General features: G+C 41.8%; 1 protein-coding gene across 1 annotated transcript; it reads left to right on the top strand.

Annotated features, from left to right (window-relative positions):
- Positions 1 to 1,346: 1,346 nt before the first annotated feature.
- LOC147614906 (lysine-specific demethylase JMJ18-like) lies at positions 1,347 to 10,562 on the top strand. Its single transcript, XM_086780229.1, has 11 exons — positions 1,347 to 1,500; positions 5,996 to 6,294; positions 6,406 to 6,483; positions 6,571 to 6,648; positions 6,739 to 7,254; positions 7,359 to 7,574; positions 7,827 to 7,988; positions 8,097 to 8,462; positions 8,550 to 9,945; positions 10,075 to 10,178; positions 10,282 to 10,562. Exons 2-11 carry the CDS (start codon positions 6,007 to 6,009, stop codon positions 10,546 to 10,548), a joined length of 3,471 nt encoding a protein of 1,156 aa, XP_086636355.1. The 5' UTR covers positions 1,347 to 1,500; positions 5,996 to 6,006; the 3' UTR covers positions 10,549 to 10,562.
- The last annotated feature ends 997 nt before the right edge of the window (positions 10,563 to 11,559 follow it).

Below are 11,559 nucleotides of genomic sequence, written 5' to 3'. Positions count from 1 at the left end.
CTTTGGTGCCACTACATGAATCATATGTGGTATGGTGGCTTGGTTATGACGTTAAAAGACCCATCTCTCTCTCGCTTTATGTGTGTGTGTGTGTGTGGGTGGGTGGTGGTGCATGCAAGCTAGAAAGCATTTGATTACTAGAGGTAAAAAAATTCATATGAAATAAGGCTTGACTGTGGAATACTTAATATCAAAACCATGTCCATCTCCTTAAGTGTTTTTGAAAGTTTATATCAAATTTGACATAGTATGGCTACATGTCCATGTATGGAGTTTATTGTTTGTGGTGGCATAATGGTCATCGCTTCTAAGAACATATGCACATCACTCAAACATGAATGGCTATGTGCTAAATAAAGAGTCAAAGAAAAGGTTGGATACAAAAAACAAAGGATCATGCACAAAGGTTTACTACTCATTTGAATGATTCAAAGAATTTGGCAAAAGCATTATTTTACAAAAGTTTTTTCACACAAATCCTTCATATTGTATCAAGCCAACAAAAACTGAATGCTTTTGTGAGCTCTAAAACCGTGGTCTAAAGAGAGCATAACAATACGTGCTAGTAGCACATTTGCCGCCTTTGACTGTGGCTTGTGCATTGGACGGCATAAGTGTTTGTCGACTTAGGCGAGGTTAAAGCATACTTGATAAGTGTGGTAGATAGGACTTTATACTTTATTCCACTCGAGTTTCGAAAGGAGCAAAGGTAACGTTAAGAGTATCAATTTTTTTTGCTTAATGGTAATTTATTCATCTTTACTCACCTACTATGTCTCTATTGGAGATGCTTGAAAGGCACCTAACTATACTTGAAAGGCACCTAACGTGCTTTTCCATAAAGAAAACTAAAAATATACTTTGCATTGTCTAAAAGATTTTGTTTGGTAATTCTACTTTTGGTGCTATGCCCATGGAAAACCAAAATAAACAAGAGAAGGGATTTTTTTTGGGTAATTCTATTCTTTGAAAAAAAACCAAAATAAACAAAGAGGACTTGGCCTCCCTCTCTATAGAGAGAGAGAGAGAGATTTTTCAACATTGTCTCAAAATACAAATGACCTTGCTACAAATGCAAGCCAAAAACTACATATGTGATTAATTAATTAATCAAGGAAAATAACATTTCTCATTCCTATTTTCTTTTTTACGTTTTTTTCTAAAAAAGAAACCTAAAAACATTCTTTTTTTTAAAAAACATTTTTATTTGTTCATGTGATTTCTATTTCGGTGCGTAACGTGACCTGGAAGCGGTTTTCCGTCCTTCGACAAGCGGTTTTCGTCGGAAAAGCGCGGTTTTGATGTGAACAGTCGGGGAAAAAAAGAGAGAAAAATATACATTTGATGATATTATTAATGTGCACATGTACCTGACGGTGGCCTAATAATAGGACGCTTTGGTCAGGGTTTTCTTCTGCTGGTTTGCTGCCAAATTGCAGTATATTGTCTCAAAGGCATATTGGATCTGTCTTTTTGCCCTGGCTTCAACAACTGCTACAGGTATGTATCATCATGTGTTATCGTTTTTTGGTTGGATTAACTGTTAACCCTAGATTTTATGAAGGGTTTCATGCCATGATTTGTTGCACGTCACAGATTCTAAGGTGATTTTTTTTTGGGTAATATTTAGTTAACTACATGGTTTTGAAATGACTTTATGTCTTTGAAAGATGAGGAGGGGGAGGGGGGCGCTAGAGGTGTGTATTAGGTTTAGTTTGCTGTGTCATTAGAGGCTGTAGAGGTCCAGATTTGAACATGCCTTATATGTGGTTAGGATGTTAAGGTTAACTTCATCAGATGTGTTAGAATGTTGAGATTTTAAGATATGTATGAATGCCTGTTTTGTTTTGCTAGGGTCCTTTGGAAGGAAAATCCTAATGATTGGCTTGATAAGATCAAGGCTCTTATCAGGCTTTTGGATTCTTATCACCTATTTCTGTTGCCTTTTGTGTGGTCTGAATGCCATAGCAGAGATGCCTCCCTTGGTATGTCATGCTATCATCGACACAACAAGCCTACAAGGCATGAAGTGTGTGGTCTGAATGCCATAGCAGAGATGCCTCCCTTGGTATGTCATGCTATCATCGACACAACAAGCCTACAAGGCATGAAGTGCCGTATCTCGGCAGGGGGATACTCGCTTTCTTGTGTGATTTGTTGCACATCACAGATTCTAAGGAGTTTTTTTTGGGTAATATTTAGTTAACTACGTGGTTTTGAAATGATTTGATGTCTTTGAAAGATGAAGAGAGGAGGGGGTGCTAGAGGTGTGGATTAGGTCGTGATTACTTTAGTTTGCTGTGTCATTAGAGGCTGTAGATGTGCAGATTTGACTTAACAGACATGCCTTATGTCAAGGTTAACTTCATCAAATGTGTTAGAATGTTGAGATTTTAAGATATGTATGAATGCCTGTTTTGTTTTGCTTAGGGTCCTTTGGAAGGAAAATCCTGATGATAGGCTTGATAAGATCAAGGCTTTCATCAGGCTTTTTCTTATCACCTATTTCTGTTGCCTTTTGTGTAGTCTGAATGCCATAGCAGAGATACCTGCCATGTAGTCTATGTATGCAGTCCCTTAGTATTATGGTTTGGAATGTTGCCGCCTATCATACCATGGGATAGGTAGGGTTAGATTTTGTTTGTTCAAAAGTTGTGAATTGAGCCATTGACGCAACAAGCCCACAAGGCATGAAGTGCCGTATCTTGGCAGGGGGATACTCTATTTCTTGTGTGAAGTGTTTCTCACATTTACCAATACCAAAATTGAGAAGGAATTTGAGATAAGCTTAGTGTTAGCTTATGCTCATTCTTCTTCTACGCTTGCACTATTCTTCTTCTTTTGCAAAGAGAGGGTAGCACTATCATGTCTATTCATCAAAATACTTATCCAAGCTCTTTTAGCCACTTATGGTCCTATTTGAGTGTACAAAGGCAAGCTTCATCAATGGACAGTAATTAGTCATCTTGTCCCTTGTTTCAGCAAGTTATGGGGCTAAGTCTTTTGAATAGGAAGGCCAGCTTTGGCAGATGAGCAAGATGAAGGTGTCACATGCTGTCTTGGTGATTGGGGAACTTTAAGAGTAGTCTAGGCCATTGTGAGCCCTATTTGATAAAGGGACAGAGGTGGGAGTGATGTGATGCATGGAGTAGAATCAGGTCCTTAATGCGCTTTTCCTATGAGTGTCAGGCTGGGAACCAAAGGAGACACTACGATATCAAGCACTTCGGGCAGTGAAAAGTGGGGTGAAATTGCCAGAAAGGTGCCAAAAAAGTGTATCTACCCATGCATATGGTTGGGCCAAGAGACAGGGCCCTAAAAATTGAGTAAGGTGTACTTTTTATAGGGGAAACCTATGGAAAAAGACAAATTTCGACTAACTATTAGCTACACTTATATATTTAAAGGCTCACTTCTCCCTCATTTGGTCATTCATCATTTAATAGACATGCAACCCTGTGGAGCGTAATTCTCAAGAAGTGCAAGATTCAGCCCCAAAGGTGCAACAGACCTTCAGGCCTTCATCAGTCGCCCCCACCTTTTGATTTTTATGCTTTATTACGAAGTTGAATTGAGTACAATACAGATCTTAGTCCTTGACTTGTTTATATCTCCTTTGTTTCTTAGTTGAGCACACGCAAGAGGGCGTGTTAATCTTTGCTAAGCAAAACATGGAACTCGCTGATCAGAATGGGGTCTATGTTAGAACAAACTCCCAGCGTGTATTTTTGGCTAGGCTTATACTTAGGGTGGTGTGGGAAGGGGCACACATGGAATAAATGACTCATGAACGCTTATTGGCATGGAAGCCTATATTTAGTTGATAATGATTAATAAGTGTGCTTTGTTGCTTTAATATTAGTCATTATTAGCCCCAAGCCTACATGAGTGAGTTATTGGCTCATAAGCATAGTTGCATGAAACGGAAACTGCAATGGCAACGACCGGCCTTTGGAAACAGCAATAGCTCAAAACTAGGAGATAGAAGCGGCTAGGAAACGGTGATGTATGATACATAGTATAAAAATAATGAGAAAATTAATAACTTGGGAAAAGTTTGAGGAGTACACCATCATATTTTGAAATAAATAGTGGCAAAATTTGTAGGAAATCACTAAGCAAGCACTAGATGAGACAAATCAATGGGTGATATTTGGATTGGAGATTAGGAGACGGAAATGGAAATGGCGGTATGGATGCCATGGCTAGGTGATGAGCAAGTGGTCCAACATCATAGCTTGGGGGTGCTGCAGGAGCTAGCACCATCATGTGTGTGTTCCTTGTTATGTCGTTGTCTTGCAAGAGTTGCTTGGGAGATAAGGGGCAGTATTGCTTCGTATCAGAGCTGAGCTGCCCAACCGTTTTCTCAGGTGAAATATCATCCTTATCGCTGGGTATGCGTTGTTTTTTTATCGGCTGCAAGAACTCGTTTTTTCATTCTGTGCATAGAGGAGAGCAAAAAATGCTGCAAGAACTTGTTTATTCATGCTGTGCATAGAGGAGAGCAAAAAATCTTGTAGATATGCACGGATGTATGTGCTTTTTGTGCATGCAGATGCGTATGCTTTTTCTTGCAGAATCATGTGCTTTTTTGTGCATGAATGTGTTGCATACTTTTTTGTGCATCTTCATGCACCTGCTTTTTTGCTGCAGATTGTGTGTTAATATGCTATAGATCCGTGTGCTTTCTTCATGCAGATGAGCATGCTTATTTTGGGCTTACTTTTTCACTACAGATTTGCTTGCTTTCTTCCTGCAGATGAGCGTTTTTTTGTTCGAGACGCATGTGCTTTTTGTTCACTGAGTGCGTGCTTTTGTCAAGTATCAATTGGTTGCTTAATGCATGATTGCATGTGGGACAGGTCACAGCATGCACATGTAGAAGTGGGGTTGGGCGACAGCGTCTTCTGGACTGGTCAAGAGCTATCCGGAGTTAACGATGCAAGTGGCAATGGGATATGGAATCCAACGAACACTTTTTTGCACGTAGGCATCTGATGGCCTATGATAGCCGGGCTGGTCACAAGTGATGCTATGTAGCCCCTAGTAGCCTGCCTTATGGCTGGACGCTAGATAGAATAGGTGTGCAAAGCCCATGCTTAAGACCCGTTCGTCGAGCAAATGCCCATGCATGCTATGTCTACCACATAGGCTACGGCTTAGCCTTGAAACTCCTCACTAGGGCTCCGGTTGGGAATACTTTCCTTGGGTCTTGCTTGTGTCTTTATTGATTAAGATGAGTTAGTTGAAATGCTTTATGACACCAGTTGTGGGAATTCTGAAAGGGCTTTTGAGGTTAGAGGAATCGTGCAAGGATTAAGTCATGATTGGAGGTGACAAGATCTTCATGTGTATCTCTGTGAACTGTTGTGCATCACAGTTGAAGCAACAAGCAAACCACTTGCCTGATTTTAGGCTTTTAAGGGCTGCGTACCTGTGAGTAATAGGGCTTAGAAGTTTCTGGCGATGTAGAAAGCACACTGATGATGAGAATGATAAGATTCCTAATGTACGAGAGCTCTTTATTAAAGCATGTCCCCTGCTGTGTAGTGTAGTGGTTAGATCTTTGAAGTCTCAAGCAAGAGGTCTTGGGGGTTCAAATCCATTATCTCGCTACCTGCGACCGGAGGCAACATTGTAAAAGAGTGGGAGGAGGACCCACTCATGGGTTTGTGTAAATAAGGGTTGAAGTACCTAGGGTCCACATACCCAGAAATAACTTCCCCCCCAAAAAAAAGAGAGCGCTTTATCAAAGAGTTGCAGCAGGGTGTTTTCCTCAGCACATGAAGAAGCTGAAAGATGAGCATAGGGGAGTGAGCAGCTGAATTGAGTGTTGGGCTGTATAAGAAGCAACAGGGATATGTCTGGCAGCAAAAAAATTGATGTTTCTTAGAGCCTAGTTGGTTTCAATGTTCTTGTTTCTGTATTTCAGGCTTACTGTCTGCATAATTGCTGTTAATCTTGGAAAGTACTTACTGGTTATTTGTGGATATAGCGAGCAAGTTGATGGGATTGGGAAATTGCACGGGGGATGCCGGCACAATTTGCATTCAAAAGGCTTCAAGTCCTCCTCCAGGTGGCATGATGTTCACGCTGAAGAGAGTGCGGGAAGATCCAGATCCTGCAGTTTCGAGTGACTCTCTCCTGACACCCAGTAGAAGAAGGCTTTCAAAGGGGCAGGTTGATTGTGGTAGTGATGATGAGAAAATCCTTTTTCGAGCTTTAAGGAACAAACCTTGGATAAGCTATGATGATTTCGAGACTAGTTCAGAAGATGAGTCTGATTGTGAACAGGTGATTGACATATTTGCAACTTTCAGAGCCATATTTAGTCACTTTCTAAGAGGTTCTTACGTCTTGTTTAGCTTTGATCATCTCTATTAACACTGAACGGGGATATTGCAGATGAGCACTGCTGCTAGGTCATCATCTCTGCCTGTTGGTATTGTCAGGGGCTGCACGTCTTGTGAAGACTGTCAGAAGGTAAAATGCTTTTAAGATTAAAGTAACAATCGATTCTAATTCGTTTTTTTTCCCTAAATTTTTTGTGGGGTTTGGGTTTGAAAACAGGTCCTTGCGAGATGGAGGCCGGAAGCAGGATACAGGCCAACACTTGAGGATGCGCCTGTATTTTTTCCTCTTGAAGAAGTGAGTAAGCTTGTCTACTTGTTTCTACTCTTAGCTAACTTGTCACTCAACTCTTGGTAGAATGACGTGCTCACAGAATTCCCTTTACAGGAGTTTAGGGACACTGTAAAGTACATTGCTAGTATAAGAGCTGAAGCTGAGCAGTATGGGATCTGCCGTATCGTTCCTCCGCATTCCTGGCGACCTCCTTGTCCACTAAAGGATAGTGAGAAGAGGCGAACAGCCAAGTTTCGAACCAGGGTGCAACAGTTAGACAAATTGCAAGTCAGGAAGGCTCAAGTCAAGAAAGAGGAGAGGAAGAGGAGACGAGGTAGAATGTCACGAAGGGATGGTTACACTGGTCGAAGGTCCTTGCTTTTTGGAGAAAGCTGTAAAGATGCTTGCAGCGAGTCATCTGATGAGGAAGGCAAGTTCGGTTTTGAGCCGGGTCCACCATTCACTCTAGAGGCATTTGAAAAATATGCACATCAGTTCAAGGAAGAGTATTTTGGATTAAGAGAGCAGAATGAGGTGTGTAGTGACCGTGTGCCAAAGCAAGAGCCCTCTGTTGAGTGCATAGAAGGGGAGTACTGGCGGATAGTGGAGCATGCAACGGAGCAATTAGAGGTAATTCATTAAAATTTTAATGTAAATTTTTGTTAAGAGATTGTTTACTTGAGTCCCTGATTCAGATGTGTTAGGGTCCCTCATGCTACTTTCTGTTCTACTAGGTTCTCTATGGAGCAGACATTGAGACTGGTATATTTGGGAGTGGTTTTCCCAAAGCCAAACCAGGAATGGAGCCAAGCTCTTATGAGAGTTCGGGTTGGAACTTGAATAACATTGCACGGCTTCCGGGCTCTGTTTTGTTTTTTGAAGAAGAAGAAATTTCTGGAGTACTGGTGCCGTGGTTGTATGTGGGAATGTGCTTTTCTTCTTTCTGCTGGGTGAGAGTCTAGTCATTGGTATCTTGTGATCGTTGTTTCAATTGAGTTCTTGTCATGGAATTTCGCGCAGTCTTGGGCGTTGCTTGCCACATGAGATCTTTTAGGCTGGTTTGCAGAATTTGAAACTAAGAGATTTTGGATGATTCTCATCACTGCTCTTGAGGGGTCTGTTACAGATATGTGTAGTCAATTTGGAGGCACCCCTATATCTCTCTTTTGTACTGACTAATTGAATTTTTGATCTGTATTCAGCATGTGGAAGATCACCACTTTTACTCTTTGAATTATATGCATTTTGGCTCTCCAAAGGTATGGTATGGTGTGCCAGGCAATGCTGCACATGAGTTGGAGGATGCTATGAAGAAACACTTACCAGACTTATTCGAGGAGCAACCTGATCTTCTTCATAAGCTGGTTAGTTTCATCCTTGTAGAAACAGATTACAGACAGTGGAAAATAGTTTTCTTTGTTTGGATCAGACTAGTAAGCTTAACACTTTATTGTTTTCTTTGGCTGCGATAGGTCACTCAATTGTCACCATCTGTTCTGAAAGCAGCTGGAGTTCCAGTATATAGAGCTGTACAGAAGCCAGGAGAGTTTGTTGTTACTTTTCCGAGAGCTTATCATGCTGGATTCAATTGTGGATTCAACTGTGCAGAGGCTGTGAACGTAGCACCTATTGACTGGCTACCTTGTGGCCAAAATGCTGTAGAGCTGTATAAACAACAAAGGCGTAAAAGCACTGTCTCCCATGATAAGCTTTTACTAGGGGCTGCAAGAAAATCTCTAACAATATTACATAACTTCCCTGGGGTGCAAGTTGATGCAGATTTAGCTGCATGGCAAGAGTCGTTTGGTCAGTGTGAGATTCTTTTGAAGGTTGTGAAGGTGAGGCTGTAGTGTTGTAGCTAAAGGAAACTTGGGGGGATGGTATTTCTAGTTTAATTCTTATATAATTCCTGGTTTTTTCTGTAGAATCGTGTGGATCTGGAGCGTACAAGGCGTGCCAAAGTTGAACAATTTGTTCATATCAGGAAGATGGACATGGATTTTGATGCGATTGATGAAAGGGAATGCTCAGTATGCCATTATGATTTGCATTTTTCTGCCATAGGTTGTGAATGTGTTTGTGAGCGTTTTACATGCTTGGAGCACGTGCATGAGCTTTGTGCGTGCGAGAGAGCAAGGAAGTATGCCTTGTATCGTTACGACTTATCTGAATTAGATGCACTTGTATCAGCTTTGGAAGGGAATCCTGATGCTGTAAATGGTGTTGAAAAATTACTCTCAACTTTTACAAGATCAGAAACTTCCAAGTCTTCTTGCAAGGAGATCCACTATCTTAAATGTGGTTCTCCCAATGTGACAACTGGTTTCAGTTTTTCAAAAGCAGGATCCAGCTCTGCATCTTTTGGCTACAGCACTATGTTTCCGGCTACCGTAGGTGGCCCAGTCTTAATAGGAACAAAGGACAGGCAAAACTCTGCTTGTATGTCTATGGAACCCATATGGAATATGGGTTTTGAGGCAATGAATTCCTTCTTTCTGAAGGGTTTGGAAAGTCATGAGCAGCTTTTCAAGAGCTCCAGAAAAGCAGAAACTCTTTCCTTTCAAGGAAGAACAAGAAAAGAAGGGCTTTCCATGCCTTCTGTACCTGGCCATTCCATTAACAGCCAAAAGAGTAGCCAACCTCCTAGTGGATTTGTGTCAGAGGAGAAAAGAAACGTGGAAGTGATTGTACTCAGTGATGATGAAGATGGTCTTGGCAGTAATTCTGTTTCTTATAGTTCATATCCGACTAACTCCACACAGGGAATTGCTGAGCGTTCTGAGACAGAGAAGGGTTCAAATTCAATGAAAGGTCTATCTTTATCATTGCAGAAGGAAGGTACCAACATTGCTTGGAGTAATTTTGGAGCACAACCTATGGATGCATCTGGGCAACCAGATAGACCCACAATTATTGCACGTGAGGAGGATGAAGTGCCGACTTTGACATTGCAGCACATGAGACCGGTTTGCTTCCCCTCCAACTTCTATACATGCTTTGGGGACTATGGTGCAAAGGATGCAGGATCAAACAAGGATTGGCTACGCCTTGGGCATCTCCAGACATCAACTACAGATCAGGAATGTTCACAATTTTCAATTGCAGGGCGTCCATTAAGCCATGCTGAATATGAGGGGCATAGGCTGGGTAATTTCCCAGATCATACTGCTACCCCTGCAGCTGGAAAGGGTCTAGGGGATAGCCTGCATGGTTACCCATCACTTGGTCAGCCACAAGTTGGTCATAGAGTTGACCTTGTGAATGCTGGTAGACTTGTGTTGGGGATGTCCTGGTATAACAAAGATGCGATCTTCCCTGCAGGTATTGAGAATTTGGATGGAGATTTTTAAGCACTTCTGTTGGTCTACATGAGCATAGAGAAGGGCTCGAGTTCAGCATTGAATTATATTTCTGGATGACTCATTTACTCTTTTTTCCAAAATGGGCCAGGTTTCCGCAGCCGTGTTTTATTTCCCAGTATTCTGGATCCTTGCGAGATGTGCTTCTATGTATCTGAAGTTATGGATTGTGGCCATGCAGAGCCTCTTTTCAAGGTAATTATTGCTGCAGAAAGGTTAGAACAGTCTTCTTTGGATAAATATTATGCTCATGATCTGATAGAAAGTCACTTTTTTTTTTTTGGATTTTGAACATCAGGTCGTCATGGAGGACTATCCCAGTGAGGTGTTCATACATCCTTCCATTGATAGATGCTGGCAAATGGTGCAAGAGAGAGTTAACATGATGATACAATTGCATCATGGCCTCGGGAAGGTGGGGTTGCCTTGTCTACGTCCATCTGAGGACATCCGAGGGATGGAGTTATTTGGATTTACATCTCCACATATTATTAAAGTAAGTACTTTCTTTCTTCTCTTTAAGGGTCCGAATGCTCTCATTGCAACATGTCTCAGGATTTTTTGATGCAGTTATCAAGTTAGCCTCATCCCCTGTTTTTTGTGTATTTTAGGAGTTAACATTGTTGTAGCCATATGGGTTGGTCATTTAGTCAGCCAGGCAGGATGGTTGGGATACAATTCGCAGCTGGCCAATTGATTGGACACCCTAGGCTGCTGGCTCACCCTTAAGCGGGGGCCCTCATCTGGTGAAAATGGGCCACAATAGTTATGGCTTCCCAGAACCCTCTAGTGTTAATGCATCAATTCTTCGCGAGCCGCCCCCCACCCCCCACCCCCACCCTCCCCCTCCCCCTCCCCCTCCCCCTCCCCTACTCCTTTCCCCCTTATCCCGATATGTGAATTTGCCTAACCTGTTTGCGTTTGTACTGTGTTCTTTTTCTCCATAAGATTCATCCTTCGAAGCTTTGGGCTTGGTTTCTAGTGCGAAGGTGGGCTTATGTTGGTTGCTTGTTGTACATGATGCAAGGCTCCTTCATGATTGCAAGATCAACTCTCTCTGCATTGCTGTTGATGAAACCTGAGCTTAGAAAATGGAGATAGAGGCTTCCTCTTTATGCCATTACGCACCACCTTATTCTTTGTCATAGATGAAAATATGTATCTTTGTCATAATGGATCTAAATATTCCTTTAAAGACTCCAAACGTACAGGACTCGCGCAACATATTTGGCCTCTTCTTTATGGGCTTTGTCCTGTTTCTGAGTCTGCATCTTCCTTATTGAATGATGGGAATTACCTATCTTCTTGGGTGGTGATATGCTTTGTTGCCTCATGATGATCTGTCCTTTCCTATTAATGTTGCATGCGATTCCCCCACATGAGAGAGCCCGAAGTTTTATCAAGCAATAAGATTAGTACCAAATAGAAGGGGTGCACGCTAGCTCACCTCCCAACCGTACTGAGGAATTGCACCACCTTTACACCCTTTGTGTTTGCCCACCCCAATGTACATGCTGTATCTAGAAGATCCAAAATCCCCTGATGAACAAGTTCTGTCAAAGAACCTCTTCTCACA

The sequence above is a fragment of the Cibotium barometz genome, chromosome 41, assembly GCF_041138505.1.
Source record: "Cibotium barometz isolate CiBa-2024 chromosome 41, ASM4113850v1, whole genome shotgun sequence".
NCBI classification, from domain to species: domain Eukaryota; kingdom Viridiplantae; phylum Streptophyta; class Polypodiopsida; order Cyatheales; family Cibotiaceae; genus Cibotium; species Cibotium barometz.
Note: the sequence above shows the minus strand (reverse complement) of the source record. Positions and strands in the feature narration are given on the sequence as shown.